The sequence below is a fragment of the Podarcis muralis genome, chromosome 10 (genome assembly GCF_964188315.1).
Source record: "Podarcis muralis chromosome 10, rPodMur119.hap1.1, whole genome shotgun sequence".
NCBI classification, from domain to species: domain Eukaryota; kingdom Metazoa; phylum Chordata; class Lepidosauria; order Squamata; family Lacertidae; genus Podarcis; species Podarcis muralis.
This window is the reverse complement of record NC_135664.1, coordinates 2,190,776-2,211,885: the sequence shown is the minus strand read 5'-3', so window position 1 is coordinate 2,211,885 and position 21,110 is coordinate 2,190,776. Positions and strand designations below refer to the sequence as shown.

General features: G+C 45.4%; 4 protein-coding genes across 4 annotated transcripts; 1 reads left to right on the top strand and 3 right to left on the bottom strand.

Annotated features, from left to right (window-relative positions):
- Positions 1-125: 125 nt before the first annotated feature.
- Positions 126-2,098, bottom strand: LOC144329092 (vomeronasal type-2 receptor 26-like). The gene is made up of 2 exons (XM_077935604.1): positions 1,976-2,098; positions 126-1,707 (listed from the first exon to the last, which is right to left on the bottom strand). The coding sequence occupies exon 2, from the start codon at positions 1,598-1,600 to the stop codon at positions 809-811; it is 792 nt and encodes a 263-aa protein (XP_077791730.1). The 5' UTR covers positions 1,601-1,707; positions 1,976-2,098; the 3' UTR covers positions 126-808.
- A 7,049-nt stretch (positions 2,099-9,147) lies between these two features.
- On the bottom strand, positions 9,148-11,329 carry LOC144329118 (uncharacterized). Its single transcript, XM_077935673.1, has 4 exons — positions 11,212-11,329; positions 10,986-11,060; positions 10,524-10,655; positions 9,148-9,398 (listed from the first exon to the last, which is right to left on the bottom strand). Exons 2-4 carry the CDS (start codon positions 11,049-11,051, stop codon positions 9,171-9,173), a joined length of 426 nt encoding a protein of 141 aa, XP_077791799.1. The 5' UTR covers positions 11,052-11,060; positions 11,212-11,329; the 3' UTR covers positions 9,148-9,170.
- Positions 11,330-14,920: 3,591 nt separating this feature from the next.
- Positions 14,921-16,752, bottom strand: LOC144329084 (vomeronasal type-2 receptor 26-like). Its single transcript, XM_077935592.1, has 3 exons — positions 16,738-16,752; positions 16,506-16,632; positions 14,921-15,819 (listed from the first exon to the last, which is right to left on the bottom strand). Exons 1-3 carry the CDS (start codon positions 16,750-16,752, stop codon positions 14,921-14,923), a joined length of 1,041 nt encoding a protein of 346 aa, XP_077791718.1.
- A 2,139-nt stretch (positions 16,753-18,891) lies between these two features.
- Positions 18,892-20,891, top strand: LOC144329083 (vomeronasal type-2 receptor 26-like). The gene is made up of 2 exons (XM_077935591.1): positions 18,892-18,895; positions 19,778-20,891. Exons 1-2 carry the CDS (start codon positions 18,892-18,894, stop codon positions 20,674-20,676), a joined length of 903 nt encoding a protein of 300 aa, XP_077791717.1. The 3' UTR covers positions 20,677-20,891.
- Positions 20,892-21,110: the final 219 nt, after the last annotated feature.

Genomic DNA, 21,110 nt, shown 5'->3' with positions numbered 1-21,110 from the left:
TTTTCCTTCCTGACTGAGCATAAGATGCCTCCTCTTAAAAGGTTTGGCAGGCAGGGAATACAACTTATCTGGCATCGTCTCATTGCTTTCCTCCAATGCTAAACTTCTTGCTGGCTCACTCGTAATCTGGTGATCCACTCAACATCAGTGCACAACATGTCACATCCAGGCCAGTGTAATAAAACCCATTGGACTCCAGTCAAGGCTTGGCTAAGGTCAGTTGCTACTTTTTGGAACAGAGAGCAGAGCTTACACAATACAGAAATTAAACCAACAGACTACGGAAGATGTCTTAAATGAATTTCTCAGTTTATTGATATACAAAGCTTAGGAGAACGAAATGACATGAAGTGTACTTATGAATGATACAGCATACATGTAGAAAATGGAGAAAATTCAATAAATAGAAATGACATAACTAGAAACTATTGTTGAATATCAGAATTGATATGGTTAATAGGTAGTTAGGACAAAGGAATCACACTCAAAGACCTAACTCCTCTCTCCCTCCAGCCTATCTGGTTGTGAGATAAATATAACTTCTCAAAGCAAAAAATGATTAAATGATAAAACTTTACAAACTAAGGGCAGTAGACCAGGACTCATTGTAGTCCTTGGCAAAGCAAGGTAGCAAAACATTTCCTCCCATCTTACGGTTCATGTCAACAGGACTACACAAAACCTGGGCTAAGAAGGAACACAATCTCTTTCACAGATGAAGAATGAGCAACATGGATGAGCAAGTGTCTTTCCTTTATGCACTTCTGGGCATCGGGAACATGGAATATTTTAAGAATCAACTGTCCCCTTAATTTCTGGTTGTCAGGTGCTCCTTTGTGTTCAGATCAGGCCTCAGCACAATCATGTAGCACTTGGGAAGGAAGATGCAGCCCAGAAGCCCAGCACTGGAGGCCAACATAGAGAAGATCTGCACGGCCACCATGTACTTGCCCTTGGTGCTCAGGGAGGTGGGCACAAAAGAGACCCAAACACTGCAGAAGACCAGCATGCTGAAGGTGATCAGCTTGGCTTCGTTGAAGGAGCCGGGCAACTTCCTGGCTAGGAAAGCCACCGTGAAGCAGGTGGCAGCCAAGAAGCCCAGGGAGCCGAGGGCAACGTAAAACATGGCCACAGACCCTTCGTTGCATTGCAGGATGATCTCTTCCACCTGGGAGCGCATGTCGGGCTCTGGGAATGGGGGAGAAGAGCCCAGCCAGATGGTGCAGATGAGAACTTGCCCCCCAGAACAGGAGATGACAATGGAGTTGGCCAGACTCTTGCCCAGCCATCTCCTCACCCTGTTCCCGGGCTTTGTGGCCAGGAAGGCCAGCACCACCGTGATGGTCTTTGCCAAGACAGAAGAAACAGCAGCTGAGAAGATGATGCTGAAGGCCGTTTGTCGGAGAAGGCAGGTCTCTTTCCTTGGGCGCCCGATGAAGAGGAAGGAGGACAAAAAGGAAAGCAGGAGGGAGACGAGGAGGATGTAGGAAAGGTCCCGGTTGTTGGCTTTGACTATGGGAGTTTCCTTGTATTTAATGAAGATTCCCAACACAGTGCCTGCTGTTATAGATAAGAAGAGGGCAACGGAAGCTAAAACCATTCCCAAATTTTCTTCATAAGCCAGGAAGGTGGTAATCTTGGGGACACATTGATCTCTGTCCTTGTTTGAATGGTGATCTTCTGAGCATTTGGTGCAATGTTCTGCATCTGGGGAAGAGAAAAAGAGTGGCTGCAACATCACTTACATCCCTGATGATCTGAACTCGATTACATTTTGAAGAAATCCTAGAGATTTCTTCCTTATGGTCATTCCTTTCAACTCTCTTCCAGGATGTAATGAAGGTGATTGTAAAGACGTTGAGGAAGGAGCCACATTCCCCAATGTCTGCAGAAATCTCACAAAAAGTGGGCGAGACTGGATTACTGCCCTGTGTTTACTCTCTCCAGAAATACCTTCCCCCTTGGCGTCACCCACCTTCCTGGGCGGAGAAGGTCCCTTCCGCACACCGAGCACAAGCATAGCAGCAAATGGGCTTTCCTTCTAGAACCACCTTGGCATATCCAGGTCGACATTTTTCATTACACCTGGAACGAGGCACGGCCTAACCTGAAAGACAAGAAGGTGCAAGAAAGGGGAACAGTTAGGAGTATTTGTTTGTATGTTACTCCCTCATAGAGTGAATTCAAACGGATCTTTGGGCTGCAGCCTTTGACCCCTCATCAGGGTCCTTTCAACCCCCCACTGACCATTGGGGTGACCAGAATATCTTGTTCTTCATAATTCGTTCAGGACAACTGAGGTTTGCGCCACAGGCCTCTGATTCCTCTTCTCCGTTTACCTGCTTCCCTGCTTAATAAATCTTCAAAGAAAATGGCAATAGAGTCTAAAATGTGATTTCCCCAAAGTTCAGGATTCGGATAATCTCTCAATCACTAATTAAGACAAATTTAATATAACTTTTCCAAATATTGGTTTCCCTCACTCTGTTTTTGAGGCATGCAAGGTTTCCTCTTATTGCTGATGAATGTCCTAGTTATTTCTAGTTCATATGCCATTCCTTAACATTAACCTTATATTACAATAGGGTTTTTTTTTTAACTTCTCATCCTTCACCAACAGCCGTGCACTTCTCAATTTCTGCACATACAATAGTTTAACATTTGCAACATCTACAAGTGAGCTTACTCCATAAATTTAAAATATCCACAATAAATCAGTAATTATCATTTCTAAAATAAATTACTTTCCATCCTTCTGCATGTATGAAAACCCAATAGTTCACTTTTACTAGGGGCTTTCCCTTTTCTTCTTATCTACGTAGTCCTTTCTGTCGAAGATTCTGGTGTCTTCTCTGAGGACCTCTGTGCTCTATCCTTTCTTTGAGCACCCCAAATTTACCTCCTATCTCAGCTGCTGTGAAAAGAAAGAGTGGTGGTTGCAGCTGTTATTGACGGTCAAGACACCATTGGTCAACCTGATATCCTGATATGGTCATTTTTCAGCGGTTGTTTAAGGAAAAACATAATAATCATCTCCTAGCCTTCTCCCTTTGTGATTTACCCTACCTTATTGAATTTCTTGGGCCACTCAATGGCTTCTGGGTTAATGGTGAACTTTATTCCAGCAGACGTCTCTCTCCTTATATTCCCAATTTTCACAATGTCATAAGAGATATTGGGAAACATCACCCAGTTCACAATATCAAAGTCCGCTGGTAGCTCCCAGTTCTCATCCAAGCACAGTCTGCCTCTGGAAGTATTCAGGCACTGGATTTCTCTTAAGAAAGGGTGAAGCTGGAATGGCAGGGGAAAACACCAGCATTAAGAAAACGGGAAGCCAAGATGGATATCTCAGTCCTACTCACTTCAACCTCTTATGATTTGGGGCTGCGTGTATCTCATGTAGACTGGAATTCCTATTCAGCCATTTTTATTACTAAAGACCCTGCAAGTGCCCCAATTTTCCCGGGATGTCCCTGAATTAGAGACAGTTTTTCATTTGATCCTGGAATTTCCCAACTTTGCTTAGAATGTCCCTATTTTCATTGGAGAAATGTTGGCAGATGTGGAGTTATCCGACCCACAAGGCGTCCAATCCTATATCGGGAATTTTTATTATGTTTAATATTTTAGTATGAATTTCTTTATGTTGGGAGCTGCCCAGAGTGCTGAGGCAACCCAAAAAGACGTGTGGGGTATAAAGAGTGCTATTTTTCTATGGCACCCCCCTGAGAGGTGCCAAAACTGAGTTTCAATGAGTTCCGCCTTTAAAAAGCTCTGGATATCAACAGTAAACACTGGTCAACAACAAATTTGTTGTCTGCGTTTTTTCAGTTGATTTAGAACGAATCTGATGCACTGAATCCAAAAATCACATTGGTTTTGTTCAATCAGGTCAAGTTTTTGAGCTATGGCCACATGTCATTTTTTTACGTTTTTGTTCACATGTACGCTTGTGTGGAGCATTTTAGAAGAAGTTGGTGGGGGTAAAATGCCATGTCAAATAATTGTTTTGATTGGAAATGATTATTTTAATGACAAGAAGTATTCAGGTCCAATAGTTCTGGGTGATTATGTCGAAAAGGGATCAGTTTGAAGTCATAAAACCTTGAAATCTTCCATAAATTGGTGCGGCAAAGCATAAAGTTATTTTGGTATTAAACTTGGTGACCAGGATAAAGCTTGGGCGCCACACATGGTGTGCAAGGCATGCACAGAGACTCTTCGTGGGTGGACCAATGGCAAGAGGAGTCTGAACTTTGGAATTCCCATGGTCTGGAGGGAGCCGACAAACCATGTCACTGACTGCTACTTCTGTGCTGTTGATGTGACTGGGATCAACAGAAAGAACTGGAGCAGCCTCAAGTATCCTGATCTTCAATCAGCACATCGTCCTGTAGCTCATTGTGATGAAATTCCAGTGCCTATCTTTGGAGAACTTCCTGACATTAGTGACGAAGATGCCTCCAGTGTTGAAGGACATGAAGAAGAAGTGGTTCTTGAAGATGATGCTCCACATCCATTTTCCCAAAAGGAGTTGAATGATCTAGTTCGCGACCTCAGCTTGTCAAAGGACTCTGCCGAACTGTTGGCATCCAGACTGAAGGAAAAAAACCTCTCTGACAGTGCTTGCATCAGCTTCTTCTGCAACAGGCATCAAGAGTACCTCCGTTTTTTCTCGGAAGAGAAGGACTTGGTGTACTGTGCAGATATTGCGCAGCTTCTGCTCAAGCTTGGAGTGCCACAGTACGAACCCAAAGATTGGAGACTGTTCATTAACAGCAGCAAGTGATCACTGAAATGTGTTCTGCTAAAGAACGGCAACCAGTACCGATGTTTTCTGTGCATGTGGGATAGTAGGGACCGTGCTCAGCATTACACGAAGAAGGACTGGCCTGTGCGGGAGGAATTAGTGCCTTGCAAAGAAAGGAACGTCTTCAACGACCCTCTGGTGGACAGAGACAGAATACTCTTCCCACCGCTGCACATCAAGCTCGGCTTAATCAAGCAGTTCACCAAGGCTCTGGACAAGGATGGTGACTGATTCACTTACTTGTGCCAGGCTTTTCCAGGATTGACCATGGAGAAGTTGAAAGCTGGCATCTTTGACAGTCCTCAGATCCGTCAGCTCATCAGAGATCCAGAGTTCGGAAACTCAATGAACAAAGTGGAACTGGAAGCGTGGAAGGCATTTGTTCTGGTAGTGAATAACTTTCTTGGCAACAATAAGGCCAGAAACTACGCAGAATTTGTCAACAACATGCTGACTGCTTTCAGAAACCTGGGCTGCAACATGAGCGTCAAGATGGACTACCTATTTTCACATATGGACCGGTTTCCTGAGAACCTGGGTTCAATGAGTGACGAGCAGGGGGAGAGATTCCATCAGGACATGAAAGAGATGGAGACCAGGTATCAGGGTCGCTGGGACGCAGTCATAATGGCTGACTACTGTTGGACTCTGAAGAGAGACCTCCCTGCCGCTGAGCATTCCAGGAGTTCCAAGAAGTTCAAGCCCTGAAGTTTGAAAAATGGTGAAGCAACATGCAATTTACGTGTACTTACCTTTATCAATGCCCACCATTCAGTTTACAGTAATCGATGTTTCTATCAGGTAATCAATATATGTTGTTGGAAAAACATTTTTATTCTCTTAAAAACATATTTAGGATGATATGTGTTGACAAAAATCAGCCGATAATGCCACAAAAATGTAATTGATTTTGTCACAAGATCTGATTTTTTTCAAATCAACATAGCACAAAACCCTGACCTGATGGAGATAAACGTATGCCATTTCCTGATTCAGCAGTGCAAAAATACCCTAAAGCAGTTGTAGAAATCTAGACAACATTCAAAAAGTAAAAAATTGTTGCCCAGTGATTATCGTTATGGAATGGGACGTCTCTATTTTCATCAGAGAAATGTTGGGCTGTATGCTTCTATTACTAGTACTAATAGTAACTATGTTATTTTACAGGTCTATCCCCAGTCAAGATCGGCATCTGTGTGGACTGCAGGTTGCAAAAAGGGGAAGGAAATACCTGCCACGGTTGTAGCCTTGCGTGTCCCCATTGCTCTCCTTCCTCCACCAAACGTCACAGGAAAGACAATGTTTGAAAGCAGGACCTAGTTTCCCTGCAATAAATGAATTCTTTAAAAAGAGTGAAACTGATATTCATATGAATGGGGGGGAGGAAACATTATATGATCCACAAAGATTAGTATTTATTTATCCTTTCACACTAATATCAAACCTGTCTAGCATAGAACAAAAATTTGGAAATCTCTGCTCCATGACCGGAGCTTTGATGCACACAGAGCTGTTGAGCAGTGGAACAGTCTCCCTCCGAAGGTGACCGTGTGTCATGGATGCTTCAGGTGAGATCCCTCCAGGTCCCTCCCAAGTCTTGGGTTCCCGCAGACTCCAAAGGGCATCATGAGCAGCAGAAGCAGCAACAGAAGGAGCAGGGATCTCATTCTGGCTCTGCCTCCTCCTCCTCTTACTTGCCAAGGAGGCGAAGCAGAAGAACCCAAAGACTCTTGCAAGACCAGACTGGGTGGGCTTTCCCAATCTGGGTGGTTTTCAACTATACCTTTGGAGCTCGGAAGCACAAGGCAGGCACACCCCTCTTTTGCCAGCTCTGCATCTTGACTCAGTCTGTCTCCAACACAGGAAATATTCTCGGCACCAACTTTTTCTTTCCCAGACACAGCGCAATTAATATTGTCATGTTGCTTTCCGAGGCTCATGCAATCTACAGAAATATCTCCTGAGCTTTCAGAAGATGAGATGACTATAATTTTGATTATTCCAAGTGGAATAAGTTTCACCACAATAACTTTCTGAAGTCTTGAATGGCTCAAGTGGCAGGTGCAGAGCTGGAGAAAAACATGATGGACAGGGGTGTGTTTGGAAGTTGGAAGTTTGGCCTGAACTTTGCTCCCAAGGACCAAAGAAGGAGCTGGATCCGACCATGGACTCTCCTTCCTTGGAGGTTTTGAAGCAGAGGGTGGATGGCCATCTGTTGGGATTCTTTAGCTGAGATTCCTGCATTGCAGAGGGTTGGACTAGAGGACCTTGGGGTCCCTTTCCAAGTCTCCCATTCTATGATTCATATGAGGTGGGAGAGTCAGGGATGGACAACAGCCAGATGTGGGAGTCCCAGCCTTGTATCCCAGGCATCCTAAGCCCTTTTAAAATGTGGGGTTTTTTGGGAGGGCAGAGGCTGTTATTGGGTTGTTGTTTTTATTTTGATTATATATATTGTGGTTTTATATTTTGATTTTGCTCTCTGAACCACCCTGAGACCTCCAGGCATAGGGCTTTATATAGAGTCAATAAGTAAATTTAAAAAAATAAAAAAAATGGAGAATGCAGAGAAATGCCATCCTCAGTACTGTGAACGGGATACATGGCGGTGGGATTTTGTTTCCTGGCGGCTTCTAGAAACAGAGACTGGTGGAACCTGCGATGGGGAGGGTTTTCTCAAGCCCACCCTCTGGCCGCTATGGGTGGGTCTGGGCTGCTTGATTCCTGCCACTCTCTTCTGGTTCTCCCCCTGAAGGGAAGTAGCACCTTGGTGGCTTCGGAGCCACTTCAAGTGAATTTCCACCCCATCTTTGAAAGGCTTCTCCAACAGAGGGAAGCTCTCTGGGGTTGGTGGAGGGGAGAAAGGTTGCTCTGAGCCTTAAACCTTTTGCCCTTTGACATGTTTTGGGGAAGGTGAGCTTCTGTTGCACATGGAACCAACTTGCTCCCCGTCTTTGAGCAGAAACTTCTCTACTCATAAACAAATTGTCTGTGCACAAGCCAGGCTAGCATTCTAGCAGCTTTATTATTCTTTATCAATATTTGTTTGTTTGTTTGTTTGATCTGTTTCATAAAATCCATGCCCCACTTGATTGGGCAAATAACTCCCATCTCTAACGATGTAACTCCATTTAAGTCTCCCATTAGTATACAGTGGTACCTCTGGATGCGAACGGGATCCGTTCCGGAGCCCCCTTTGCATCCTGAAGCGAACGCAACCCACGTCTGCACGTGTGCTGGTCGCGATTCGCTGCTTCCATGCATGTGCGTGACATCATTTTGAGCGTTTGCGCGAATGGCAAAACCCGGAAATAATGCGTTTTGTTACTTCCTTTTTTTATATATATAAATTTTTATTAATTTTCCAACATAAATAAAAAACAATACAATAAACAATACATAAACACACAAACATATAAACACGTATAATTTCACAACCTCTTTTTCATAAACCTTACTTCCCCGACTTCCCCATACCTCCCCCTTCTGCATCCCTATTTCAAAATTTCTTCAGCAACCCCTCGCTTCAATTGACTGATTACTCATTTTCTCCCCCCCCCTTTCTTCCATTACTTAATCAATTTACAGCTGTAATTCTATATTTTCTTAACCTTGACATTTTAGCACTCATCAATTTTACAACAATTCTTAAGGTAAACTTTAAATTTCGTTTTGTTACTTCCAGGTTGCCGCGGAGCGCAACCTAAAAACTCTCAGTTTCCTTCTTATTGTAATTTCTTTGACCCCCAGAAGGTCTCACTGTCTCTTTTCTCAGTTCTTTCTTTAGCTGTCCCTTCTTGCTCGCTTGCTTTCCTCCTTTCTTTCCTCCTCCTCCTTTGGGCATGGGCAGCGTGAGCTAGCAGTTTTCCTACGCCATATTGCCCTTTCTTTTCAAGCCACCTTCCAGGATCGTTCCCCTCTCAGTCCTGCCTTCTCCTTCTCCTCCGCCACCGTAGACGCTGTCGTTCTCTCGCACTTCTCCTTCGCCGTCCACCCTTTGCCCGCTGTCTTCTCCGTTCTGCTCCGCAATCTCAAAAGGTGTCGGGCTCTAGGACTGGGGCTGGCCGTGTGGGACGCCAGCGTAGGGCCACATGGGGTTGGGTTTCTCGCCCCGCTTGCCTCCGCGCTCAGATCTTTTATTCCTCCTCTCCAGTTTGGACCACAAGGATTAAGACCTGTGCAAGGACAACAGAAAGGAAATGTCCCTTAGGGACTCGGGCGCCTCCAGGTGCTACTTCCCCTGCCACCACTGGCGGAGGAAGGTGGGGTGTGGGGGGGGGGTATCGCCCCGAGTGTCATCCCAGGGGGGGGTGGCAAAATCCCCTGGGCGGATCGGTGCAAGCCTCCCAACTCCTCCTCATCTTGGTTCAGGGTGGACACAGCTGCGATGCTGCCGCATCCAGCGCCTGAGCCACGTGCAGAGTGGCCTCCTTTCCCCCTGCACCCCACTGCTGCCTCTTGTATTGGGTTGCTCTGGTGGCACTGGTGGTGCTGGCGGCAGCGCTCTTCTGAAGATCTTGCGAATCCGGGAGATGATGGAACCCAGGCAAGTGGGGGTCTTCGGAGGCCTCTCTTCCTCACAGTCCTGTGAGAAAAGTAAACAATTCACCTCCAGATTCTGGGAAAATGCCGCAATCATTAATCAATCAATCAAACAAACAAACAATTGATTGATTAAATCCGTACGCCGTCCTTCATCTGAAGCTGTCAGGGCGGCTTACAGCATAAAAATACAAAATAAAAACACAACATATGTATTAAAAACAAAAACGAACTCATAAGCCAGCCTCCCAATCCACAAGCATGTTGAAAATGCCATGCGTTGGCCAATTAGCCCAAGGCTGGTTCTAGAGCAGAACTTTCCATGTTGGTGACACACTTTGGAGACATGCCTCATTTCGCAACACAGGGATTCAGTTCAACTAGCCCTTTTCCAGCCCTGGGAGGAGCACACAGTTTGGAAAGCTCTGTTCTAGAGAAACGTCTTTGCTTGGCACCTAAAGATACATAATGAAGATGCCAGATGAGCCTCCCTGGGAAGAGCATTCCGCAAGTGGGGAGCCACCACAGAAAAGGCCCCTTCTTGTGTTGCTGCCTCCAGACCGTTTGTGAAGGAGAAGGGCCTGTGTGGTGGCAGGCTGTCATAATCCCTCCTTTTCTTTTTGGGGGCAAGGCGTTATATGAAAGGGTTGTAGTCAGGAGGGAACACTCCTCTCCCAAGTTCTCATGTGGTCAGCCTTGGAGAGATCTCAACGAGACACAAAACCAAGAACAAGAGGGTGGGGGGAAGGTATAGGAGGCAGGAAAACCCCAGAGAGAACCGGCTTTGCAAAGTGCCAACATGGTTTTATTATCGCCAAACCCACTTTGCAATTAATAACTTCATTTGGCAGGAGCCACCTGGAAACGCATTCAAAAGAGATATCTTACAAAACAAACACCAAACCAAAAGCAACCCAGGAGAATTATCTCCACCCCCATCGTTCTGAGATCCAGTGCTGAGGGCCTTCTGGCGGTTCCCCACTGCGATAAGTGAAGTTACAGGGAACCAGGCAGAGGGCCTTCTCGGTAGTGGCACCCGCCCAGTGGAACGCCCTCCCGCCAGATGTCAAAGAAATAAACAACTATCTGACTTTTAGAAGACATGTGAAGACAGCCCTGTTCAGGGAAGCTTTTCATATGACATGAATGAATGTATGTTTCGTCTGACCTCGATTACGCTTGCCTCCAGGTGTTCTCCAGGTGGGGTGCACGGCAAATAAAGGGCCTCCCCGTCCTCCTCTGGGGGGCTCTCTGGTACTTCCTGTGGCTCTTCCTCCTCGATAGCCACTTCAGAGGCTGCCTGCCAGCAGAGACAGGACCCCAGAGGTGGTGGCATTGGTGGTGGGGAGAGGGGAGAAAGAGAGGAGCCCAGAATGAGACAGGAACCCACATTGAGTCGCTAGCCAGGGAAGCCCTACAGCCCTGGCGCCATGGGGGGCTGGTCCATCAGGACAAGTGGGGCAGCAAGCCCATCTGCCCCCAGCAGCCCCCTGCCTGCGTGCCCCCTTGCTCACGACCAGTCCAGAAGGTGGCCTAACCGGCCAGCCGGCTTCCTCCTCCTCCTCCTCCTCCCCAGCCTCAGGGTTCTCCAGCTCAGCAGGGCTTCCCTCCTGCTCTGTCTGCTACGTACCTCATTGAGGGAGTCCCAAAGGGAATCCAGGGAGGACAGGGAGGAAACACTAGAAAATGGTGACATACTTGGAACCTGCAAGGAAAAGATGCAAAAAACGAGCAATTAAAAAACGCAACCAAACGTTAAAACTCAAGGCACCCATAACTGAAACAACAGTTCCATTCTGCGGTTGATATGCTTCCCTCCCCTTCTGCCAATCACCACTTAGGCCACGGCCACCTACCCAGTCAGGGCTGAGGAGATCCAGCCGTTTTGCGGTCTCCTCCTCGCCTTTTCCTTCGTCCTCCTTGACATTGAGAATGTCCTCCTCGGTGGCTGACTGCTAGCAGAGACAGGACCCCAGAGTTGACGGTGGGGAGAGAGGAGAAAGAGAGCATCCCAAAATGAGAGAGGAACCCAGAAGGGAAACTCTCTTGCCCACATTGAGTCGCTAGCCAGGGAAGCCCTACAGCCCTGGCGCCATGGGGGGCTGGTCCATCAGGACGAGTGGGGCAGCAAGCACAGCACATTCACTCTCAAGGCACCCATAATTCAAACAACAGAACAGGGGTATAGCCAGCTGCTTGGGTGCCCGGTTCAACGCGGGGGTCCTGTGGGCTTTCTGGAGCCTATCCTCTGCCTCCCCCCCAGCTGTAGGGCGGCTGAGGGAGAGGCAGGGGGCAGACGCAAGCCCCACGCTTCTGTTTCAGGCAGCACCCAGCCTGCAGGGGCCCAAGCCACCAAGTCACCCCCAGGAGAGATGCGTGGATCAGGCACTCTGCACACACACCCCCCCCCGGTAAGTGCCAGCCCCCGCGATGCGGCGCCCAGTGCCAGCCGCGTTTTTTGACTCAACTAAAAGGTTTGGTGAGCCCAATTTTTATTTTTATTTTAAACTCGGCTTTATGTCCTTTTCCCACCCCCCTCAGTGATGACACCTGGGGCGGACCCCACCCCCCCACCCCCCACCCTCCTTTCTCTGCAACTGCAACAGAATAAAAGGACTCAAAACTCCCTTAGCAGTTTCCTGCTGGTCCCCTCACCATTTCTCCAGACATCAGTCTTCAGACTTTGCTTTTTCGGTGTCCAATAAGAGTTTTTTCTGATTCACTTGCAGAGAAACCACCAAAAGGCTGTTGGCCTCAACTGTAAAGTGAGGCTGGGATTCTGAGCCGATGTCACAGCCAGGTTCCGATCAGTCCATTTCCTCCAAGGGGGGGGGGACCTGTTTCCCCTGAGGGTGACCGCTGAACACACCACCCAAGGGAAAAAGAAGGAGAAAAGCAGAGAAATCTTTTAATTCTTTAGCAAGAAAGAATGAGTGCAAGGAGTTTTCTTTTCCCTGCACTCCTCCATTGCAACACCTTTTCATTACTATTATTATGCTAGATTTAATGAACACTCATATCAGAGTGCTCTGTAAATTGGTGGCCATAGTCTTTATATACTAACCTTTTATGCTCTTCCACATCCGTTTAATGCTCCTAAACCCTTCTTTTAGACTTTTATATATACTTTGTGTTAAATACTTTTTTTTGCTTTCCAAAACGTTTTACAGACTGAAAATGATTGTACCCCACTCTACTGATGCTGGTCTACTACTGTAATAAAGATTTGATTGATTGAAATGAAAAATCCTATAGAAATGCAATGACTGGACACTAATGTAATGTATTCCCCTCCCCCAAATTCATATTTTATTACTTATTAATATTAGTAAGAATAATAAAATGAGTTAAGCCAGAGGCTCCTCCCAGCTTAAATTTATATAGCACCCTTCATTGGAATGCTACAAGTTGAATCATAATAACAATGAAAGTTTCCACCAATTTGAAGTGATGAAAGTTTGGGGGGCCACTAGGGGGCGCATCGGAAGATGGCTGACAATAACATCTCTCCGACCCACACGAGGTAATTTGGAGGCTATGATGGGGGTAATTAGCCTCCCTAACCCCCCCCCCCCCCAGGATGGTGGTGGGGCGGCCCTTGCCTGCTGTGCCTTATACCACCCCTGAATTTGTGGGGATGGGGGCACTAGGCACAAAGCCCTCCTGTGGGATTTTGGCACTCCTGGACGCCGTCCCTGATTCGCGCCACTAGCTGCAAGAACTTCAAAAGAAACAATTTGGATGAGGCGAATTGCACATATCTCAAGGAAGAAGGGGGAGTAAAGACTGCTGACAGAAGAGATCTCTGATAAAACAAGACAAGAATAATCATGAGAAGATACGCCAAGACACGGTACGGCAAATGACTGATGGGGGAGGGAAAAAAAACTTTCCTTTCTTTTCTTATGTGATTAAACAAGAATCCCCTCCCCTTATGAGTCAGAAATGTTGTTTTAAGGACTTAAGCTGTGGATTTAAGGCTGTGTGGAGATAAACTTTCGAACCAAAGCATGTTTTAAGAAGAGCGTGGAATGTATAAGAGCTTTGGAATGACGCAGTTAAAAATGCCATCGCCATATTGGGAAGCTCTGTCGGAGGTCTTGAGTCTGGGAGGAGAAAGAGAGAAACAAAGCTGTTTATATATTGTGGATTAAACTCCTCAGTGGGACTTAAGAGCGACAGTTTTGCAAGATTATGATGGAAAGAGCGATGTTATCTATGAAGGAGATGATATATGGAAACCATCTTGATTTGAGGATTGGAAGAACGGAAAATTCACACAGGGTTATTATTACTATTGGTGTTTATTGGCTTAAGGAGACTATCAGAAGAGATCATAAAGAAAAAAGAGAAAATATATGAACAAGATGTGATGTGGAAACAGCAAGATAAGATGGGATAGAATTATGAACTCTGTCTGGACTGATTTGGACTGATTTGGACATTAACGCAGCAGCAAGAAGAAGATCAGAATTCCCCTTCGGATCTTGAAATATGGGTCCCCCCCAACAAAATTCAAAATTTGGCTTTGTAATTCGGAATTTATGTGATGTGATTAAATTTGATGTGATTGGCCAGTTAATAAAAATTATTTGAAGTGATGAAAGTTTAAGTACGATGCAATCTTGACTAATTAATATAAATGCTTCATCAGTGGCTGTTCTGTCAATTATTTTCACTTCCCATCTGATCTTGGTTTTGCTCTATAAATGGGGACCTGAATGGGAGGAACCTGAGTTGGAGGAGGAGGCCTCTTGCTTTTCCTTCCTGACTGAGCATAAGATGCCTCCTCTTAAAAGGTTTGGCAGGCAGGGAATCCAACTATCTGGCATCGTCTCATTGCTTTCCTCCAATGCTAAACTTCTTGCTGGCTCACTCGTAATCTGGTGATCCACTCAACATCAGTGCACAACATGTCACATCCAGGCCAGTGTAATAAAACCCATTGGACTCCAGTCAAGGCTTGGCTAAGGTCAGTTGCTACTTTTTGGAACAGAGAGCAGAGCTTACACAATACAGAAATTAAACCAACAGACTACGGAAGATGTCTTAAATGAATTTCTCAGTTTATTGATATACAAAGCTTAGGAGAACAAAATGACGTGAAGTGTACTTATGAATGATACAGCATACATGTAGAAAATGGAGAAAATTCAATAAATAGAAATGACATAACTAGAAACTATTGTTGAATATCAGAATTGATATGGTTAATAGGTAGTTAGGACAAAGGAATCACACTCAAAGACCTAACTCCTCTCTCCCTCCAGCCTATCTTGTTGTGAGATAAATATAACTTCTCAAAGCAAAAAATGATTAAATGATAAAACTTTACAAACTAAGGGCAGTAGACCAGGACTCATTGTAGTCCTTGGCAAAGCAAGGTAGCAAAACATTTCCTCCCATCTTACGGTTCATGTCAACAGGACTACACAAAACCTGGGCTAAGAATGAACACAATCTCTTTCACAGATGAAGAATGAGCAACATGGATGAGCAAGTGTCTTTCCTTTATGCACTTCTGGGCATCGGGAACATGGACTATTTTAAGAATCATATGTCCCCTTAATTTCTGGTTGTCAGGTGCTCCTTTGTGTTCAGATCAGGCCTCAGCACAATCATGTAGCACTTGGGAAGGAAGATGCAGCCCAGAAGCCCAGCACTGGAGGCCAACATAGAGAAGATCTGCACGGCCACCATGTACTTGCCCTTGGTGCTCAGGTAGGTGGGCACAAAAGACACCCAAACACTGCAGAAGACCAGCATGCTGAAGGTGATCAGCTTGGCTTCGTTGAAGGAGCCGGGCAACTTCCTGGCTAGGAAAGCCACCGTGAAGCAGGTGGCAGCCAAGAAGCCCAGGTAGCCGAGGGCAACGTAAAACATGGCCACAGACCCTTCGTTGCATTGCAGGATGATCTCTTCCACCTGGGAGCGCATGTCGGGCTCTGGGAATGGGGGAGAAGAGCCCAGCCAGATGGTGCAGATGAGAACTTGCCCCCCAGAACAGGAGATGACAATGGAGTTGGCCAGACTCTTGCCCAGCCATCTCCTCACCCTGTTCCCGGGCTTTGTGGCCAGGAAGGCCAGCACCACCGTGATGGTCTTTGCCAAGACAGAAGAAACAGCAACTGAGAAGATGATGCTGAAGGCCGTTTGTCGGAGAAGGCAGGTCTCTTTCCTTGGGCGCCCGATGAAGAGGAAGGAGGACAAAAAGGAAAGCAGGAGGGAGACGAGGAGGATGTAGGAAAGGTCCCGGTTGTTGGCTTTGACTATGGGAGTTTCCTTGTATTTAATGAAGATTCCCAACACAGTGCCTGCAGTTATAGATAAGAAGAGGGTAACGGAAGCTAAAACCATTCCCAAATATTCTTCATAAGTCAGGAAGGTAATAATCTTGGGGACACATTGATCTCTGTCCTTGTTTGAATGGTGATCTTCTGAGCATTTGGTGCAATGTTCTGCATCTGGGGAAGAGAAAAAGAGTGGCTGCAACATCACTTACATCCCTGATGATCTGTGCTCTTTTACGTTTTGAAAAACTCTGCGGTGGACCTCAGGAAATAAGAATGTTAAAATAGGTAAAGCAAAATTGTGATGTAGGATAAACTGAGTAGCAATGAGCACTCCGCTTCTGTTAACTGCATTTTTTTGGATCCTGCCTAATCCTGAAGAAACAGCTCTTTAACTTGACATTTGAAATGCAGTTTTCTGTTGCTTCCATGCAATGTTCCTAGTAGTGAGATCAAAACAGTCCATTGATTATATTGTAATAATTTTCATATGAAGTATTGTTCATTTTTTATTGTGCTTTTGCTATTAAAAATTTGCTGGTTTGCATCACCTGTCCATTACTCTTTATAAATGTCAACATGATTTCCTTTTTGGTGTGACTTGGTATAAAAAATAAAGAAAGAATGCTTTATGGGCATTCCTCTCACAGCTGCCCACTTTCAACCCCAGAGATTTCTTCCTTATGACCACTCCTTTCAACTCCCTTCCTGGATGTAATAAAGTTGATTAATCCTATGGATGTCGAGGAAGAATCCACATTCCCCAATGTCTGCAGAAATCTCACAAAAAGTGGGTGAGACTGGATTACTGCCCTGTGTTTACTCTCTCCAGAAATACCTTTCTCCTTGGAGTCACCCACCTTCCTGGGCGGAGAAGGTCCCTTCCGCACACCGAGCACAAGCATAGCAGCAAACGGGCTTTTCTTCTAGAACCACCTTGGCATATCCAGGTCGACATCTCTCTGTACACCTGGAACGAGGTACGGCCTAACCAGAAAGACAAGAAGGTGCAACAAAGAGGAACAGTTAGGAGTATTTGTGGGTATGTCATTCACTCATAGGGTGAATTGAAACAGATATATGGTCTGCAGCCTTTGACGCCCTCATCAGGGTCCCTTCAACCCCCACTGACCATTGGGGTGACCAGAATATCTTGTTCTTCATAATTCGTTCAGGACAACTGAGGTTTGTGCCACAGGACTCTGATTCCTCTTCTCCGTTTACCTGCTTCCCTGCTTAATAAATCTTCAAAGAAAATGGCAATGGAATCTGAAATGTGATTTCCCTAGTTATTTCTAGTTTACATGCCATTTCTTAATGTTAATCTTATATTACGATAGGTTTTTTTTAATTACCGTAATTTTCGCTCCAAAACACGCACTTTTTTGCTCCTAGAAAGTAAGGGAAAATGCCTGTGCGTGTTATGGAGCGAATGCACGGATCGGAGCCATGGCTGCCGTCAGTCAAGCAAAGCGGGAGCCACTTACAGGCTCTACGAGGCTCTGACTTTGCTTGCTTTAAAGCGACCTGGAGCCGGGGAGGAGGGAGGGAAGGAGAGCCATGGCAGCAAAGCCGGCAGCAGCCGCTTACAAGGGAGGAGGGACAGACGCTAGCAAAAGTCTGTGCGCTCTCTAAACAGAGCAATGAGGCTGCAGAGGGAGGGCAGGAAAGATAAAATTTAAGTAACCAGCAGCAAAATAAAACCAACCTCGAGCTCTGAGCCAGCGCAGTGAAAACCAGGAAGTAAAAAAAAAGGCTGGGGAGGGATGAGGGAGAGGGGAAAACTTCGCAAATCCCCGCGTCTCAGCTGGGACGGAGCAGCTTGTTTTCAGGCAGGATAGATTTGAGCATTGTCTGGGTCCTAGTGCCCCTATCTCTTTTTTGTGCTCCATTCTATTGCTGCTGGTGGCTGCTTATCATTCAGGCTGCAAGGAGGAGCGCTTTTACACAGCTAATGGCGAATCCCCTGCAATCCAAGCCCTCCTCACTTGCTCAAATCTATTCTGCCTCAAAACAAGGAGCGGACGGAAAAGGCTGCAAACTGTTAAATGGAAAAAACCCAGGCACAGGGCAAATACCTTAAGTATACCTTTAAAGCAACAGTGCTCTTTCCCTCCCTCCTCCCCGCTCAGCTCGCAGGAAAGCTCCTTCTCTACACCCCCCACACGTGCTCCTTGTCCCTTGAGTTCTTTTCCTTCCCTCCCCACTTAAAACGTGGTTACAAAGCACGGATCCACATGGATCCTCAGGATTTTTGCACTGGGTCACCCCAAATTCACCATCAGATCACATAGCATTTCCATGGCTATAGCCTGCACCAAAAAACACACACGCACCCACTGTTTCATGGGGGCGCAATGGCGCAAAAACGTGGTTACAAAGCATGGATCCACATGGATCCTCAGGATTTTTGCATTGGGCTACCCCAAACTCACTGTCAGATCACATGTCTGTGGCCACAGCATGAACCATAAAAATCATACATCCACTGTTTCGTTTAGAATATTTTTTCCTTGTTTTCCTCCTCTAAAAACTATGTGCGTGTTATGGTCTGGTGCGTGTTATAGAGCGAAAAATACGGTATCATCTTTCACCAACAACTGTGCACTTCTCTATTCCTGCACATACAATAGTTTAACTATTGCAACATCTACAAGTGAGCTTACTCCACAAATTTAAAAAATCCACAATAAATCAGTAATTATCATTTCAAAAATAAATCGCTTTCCATCCTTCTGCATGTATGAAAACCCAATAGTTCCCTTTTACTAGGGGCTTTCCCTTTTCTTCTTATCTATGTAGTCCATAAGTAAGTTAAAGAAAAAAGAATCTAATGAAAGTGATTTAAATAATTAATTAATTGGAGGAGTTGCTGAAGAAATGTAAAACAAGGATGCAGAAAAGGGGAGGTATGGGGAAGTCCGGGAAGTAAGGTGTATGAAAATAAGATTATGAAATTATACATGTTTATATGTTTGTATGTTTTTGTTTTGTGTATTGTTTGTTTTTATTATGTGTTTGGAAAATCAATAAAAATTTATTATAATAAAAAAAATGAAGATTTATTAAGCAGGGAAGCAGGTAAACGGAGAAGAGGAATCAGAGGCCTGTGGCGCAAACCTCAGTTGTCCTGAACGAATTATGAAGAACAAGATATTCTGGTCACCCCAATGGTCAGTGGGGGTTGAAGGGACCCTGATGAGGGCGTCAAAGGCTGCAGACCATATATCTGTTTCAATTCACCCTATGAGTGAATGACATACCCACAAATACTCCTAACTGTTCCTCTTTGTTGCACCTTCTTGTCTTTCTGGTTAGGCCGTACCTCGTTCCAGGTGTACAGAGAGATGTCGACCTGGATATGCCAAGGTGGTTCTAGAAGAAAAGCCCGTTTGCTGCTATGCTTGTGCTCGGTGTGCGGAAGGGACCTTCTCCGCCCAGGAAGGTGGGTGACTCCAAGGAGAAAGGTATTTCTGGAGAGAGTAAACACAGGGCAGTAATCCAGTCTCACCCACTTTTTGTGAGATTTCTGCAGACATTGGGGAATGTGGATTCTTCCTCGACATCCATAGGATTAATCAACTTTATTACATCCAGGAAGGGAGTTGAAAGGAGTGGTCATAAGGAAGAAATCTCTGGGGTTGAAAGTGGGCAGCTGTGAGAGGAATGCCCATAAAGCATTCTTTCTTTATTTTTTATACCAAGTCACACCAAAAAGGAAATCATGTTGACATTTATAAAGAGTAATGGACAGGTGATGCAAACCAGCAAATTTTTAATAGCAAAAGCACAATAAAAAATGAACAATACTTCATATGAAAATTATTACAATATAATCAATGGACTGTTTTGATCTCACTACTAGGAACATTGCATGGAAGCAACAGAAAACTGCATTTCAAATGTCAAGTTAAAGAGCTGTTTCTTCAGGATTAGGCAGGATCCAAAAAAATGCAGTTAACAGAAGCGGAGTGCTCATTGCTACTCAGTTTATCCTACATCACAATTTTGCTTTACCTATTTTAACATTCTTGTTTACTGAAGTCCACCACAGAGTTTTTCAAAACGTAAAAGAGCACAGATCATTAGGGATGTAACTGATGCTGCAGCCACTCTTTTTCCACTTCCTCAGATGCAGAACATTGCACCAAATGCTCAGAAGATCAGTATCCAAACAAGGACAGAGATCAATGTGTCCCCAAGATTATTACCTTCCTGACTTATGGAGAATATTTAGGAATGTTTTTAGCTTCCGTTACCCTCTTCTTATCTATAACTGCAGGCATTGTGTTGGGAATCTTCATTAAATACAAGGACACTCCCATAGTCAAAGCCAACAACCGAGACCTCTCCTACATCCTGCTCGTCTCCCTCCTGCTTTCCTTTTTGTCCTCCTTCCTCTTCATCGGGCGCCCAAGGAAAGAGACCTGCCTTCTCCGACAAACGGCCTTCAGCATCATCTTCTCAGTTGCTGTTTCTTCTGTCTTGGCAAAGACCATCACGGTGGTGCTGGCCTTCCTGGCCACAAAGCCCGGGAACAGGGTGAGGAGATGGCTGGGCAAGAGTCTGGCCAACTCCATTGTCATCTCCTGTTCTGGGGGGCAAGTTCTCATCTGCACCATCTGGCTGGGCTCTTCTCCCCCATTCCCAGAGCCCGACATGCTCTCCCAGGTGGAAGAGATCATCCTGCAATGCAACGAAGGGTCTGTGACCATGTTTTACGTTGCCCTCGGCTACATGGGCTTCTTGGCTGCCACCTGCTTCACGGTGGCTTTCCTAGCCAGGAAGCTGCCCGGCTCCTTCAACGAAGCCAAGCTGATCACCTTCAGCATGCTGGTCTTCTGCAGTGTTTGGGTGTCTTTTGTGCCCACCTACCTGAGCACCAAGGGCAAGTACATGGTGGCCGTGCAGATCTTCTCTATGTTGGCCTCCAGTGCTGGGCTTCTGGGCTGCATCTTCCTTCCCAAGTGCTACATGATTGTGCTGAGGCCTGATCTGAACACAAAGGAGCACCTGACAACCAGAAATTAAGGGGACATCTGATTCTTAAAATAGTCCATGTTCCCGATGCCCAGAAGTGCATAAAGGAAAGACACTTGCTCATCCATGTTGCTCATTCTTCATCTGTGAAAGAGATTGTGTTCCTTCTTAGCCCAGGTTTTGTGTAGTCCTGTTGACATGAACCGTAAGATGGGAGGAAATGTTTTGCTACCTTGCTTTGCCAAGGACTACAATGAGTCCTGGTCTACTGCCCTTAGTTTGTAAAGTTTTATCATTTAATCATTTTTTGCTTTGAGAAGTTATATTTATCTCACAACCAGATAGGCTGGAGGGAGAGAGGAGTTAGGTCTTTGAGTGTGATTCCTTTGTCCTAACTACCTATTAACCATATCAATTCTGATATTCAACAATAGTTTCTAGTTATGTCATTTCTATTTATTGAATTTTCTCCATTTTCTACATGT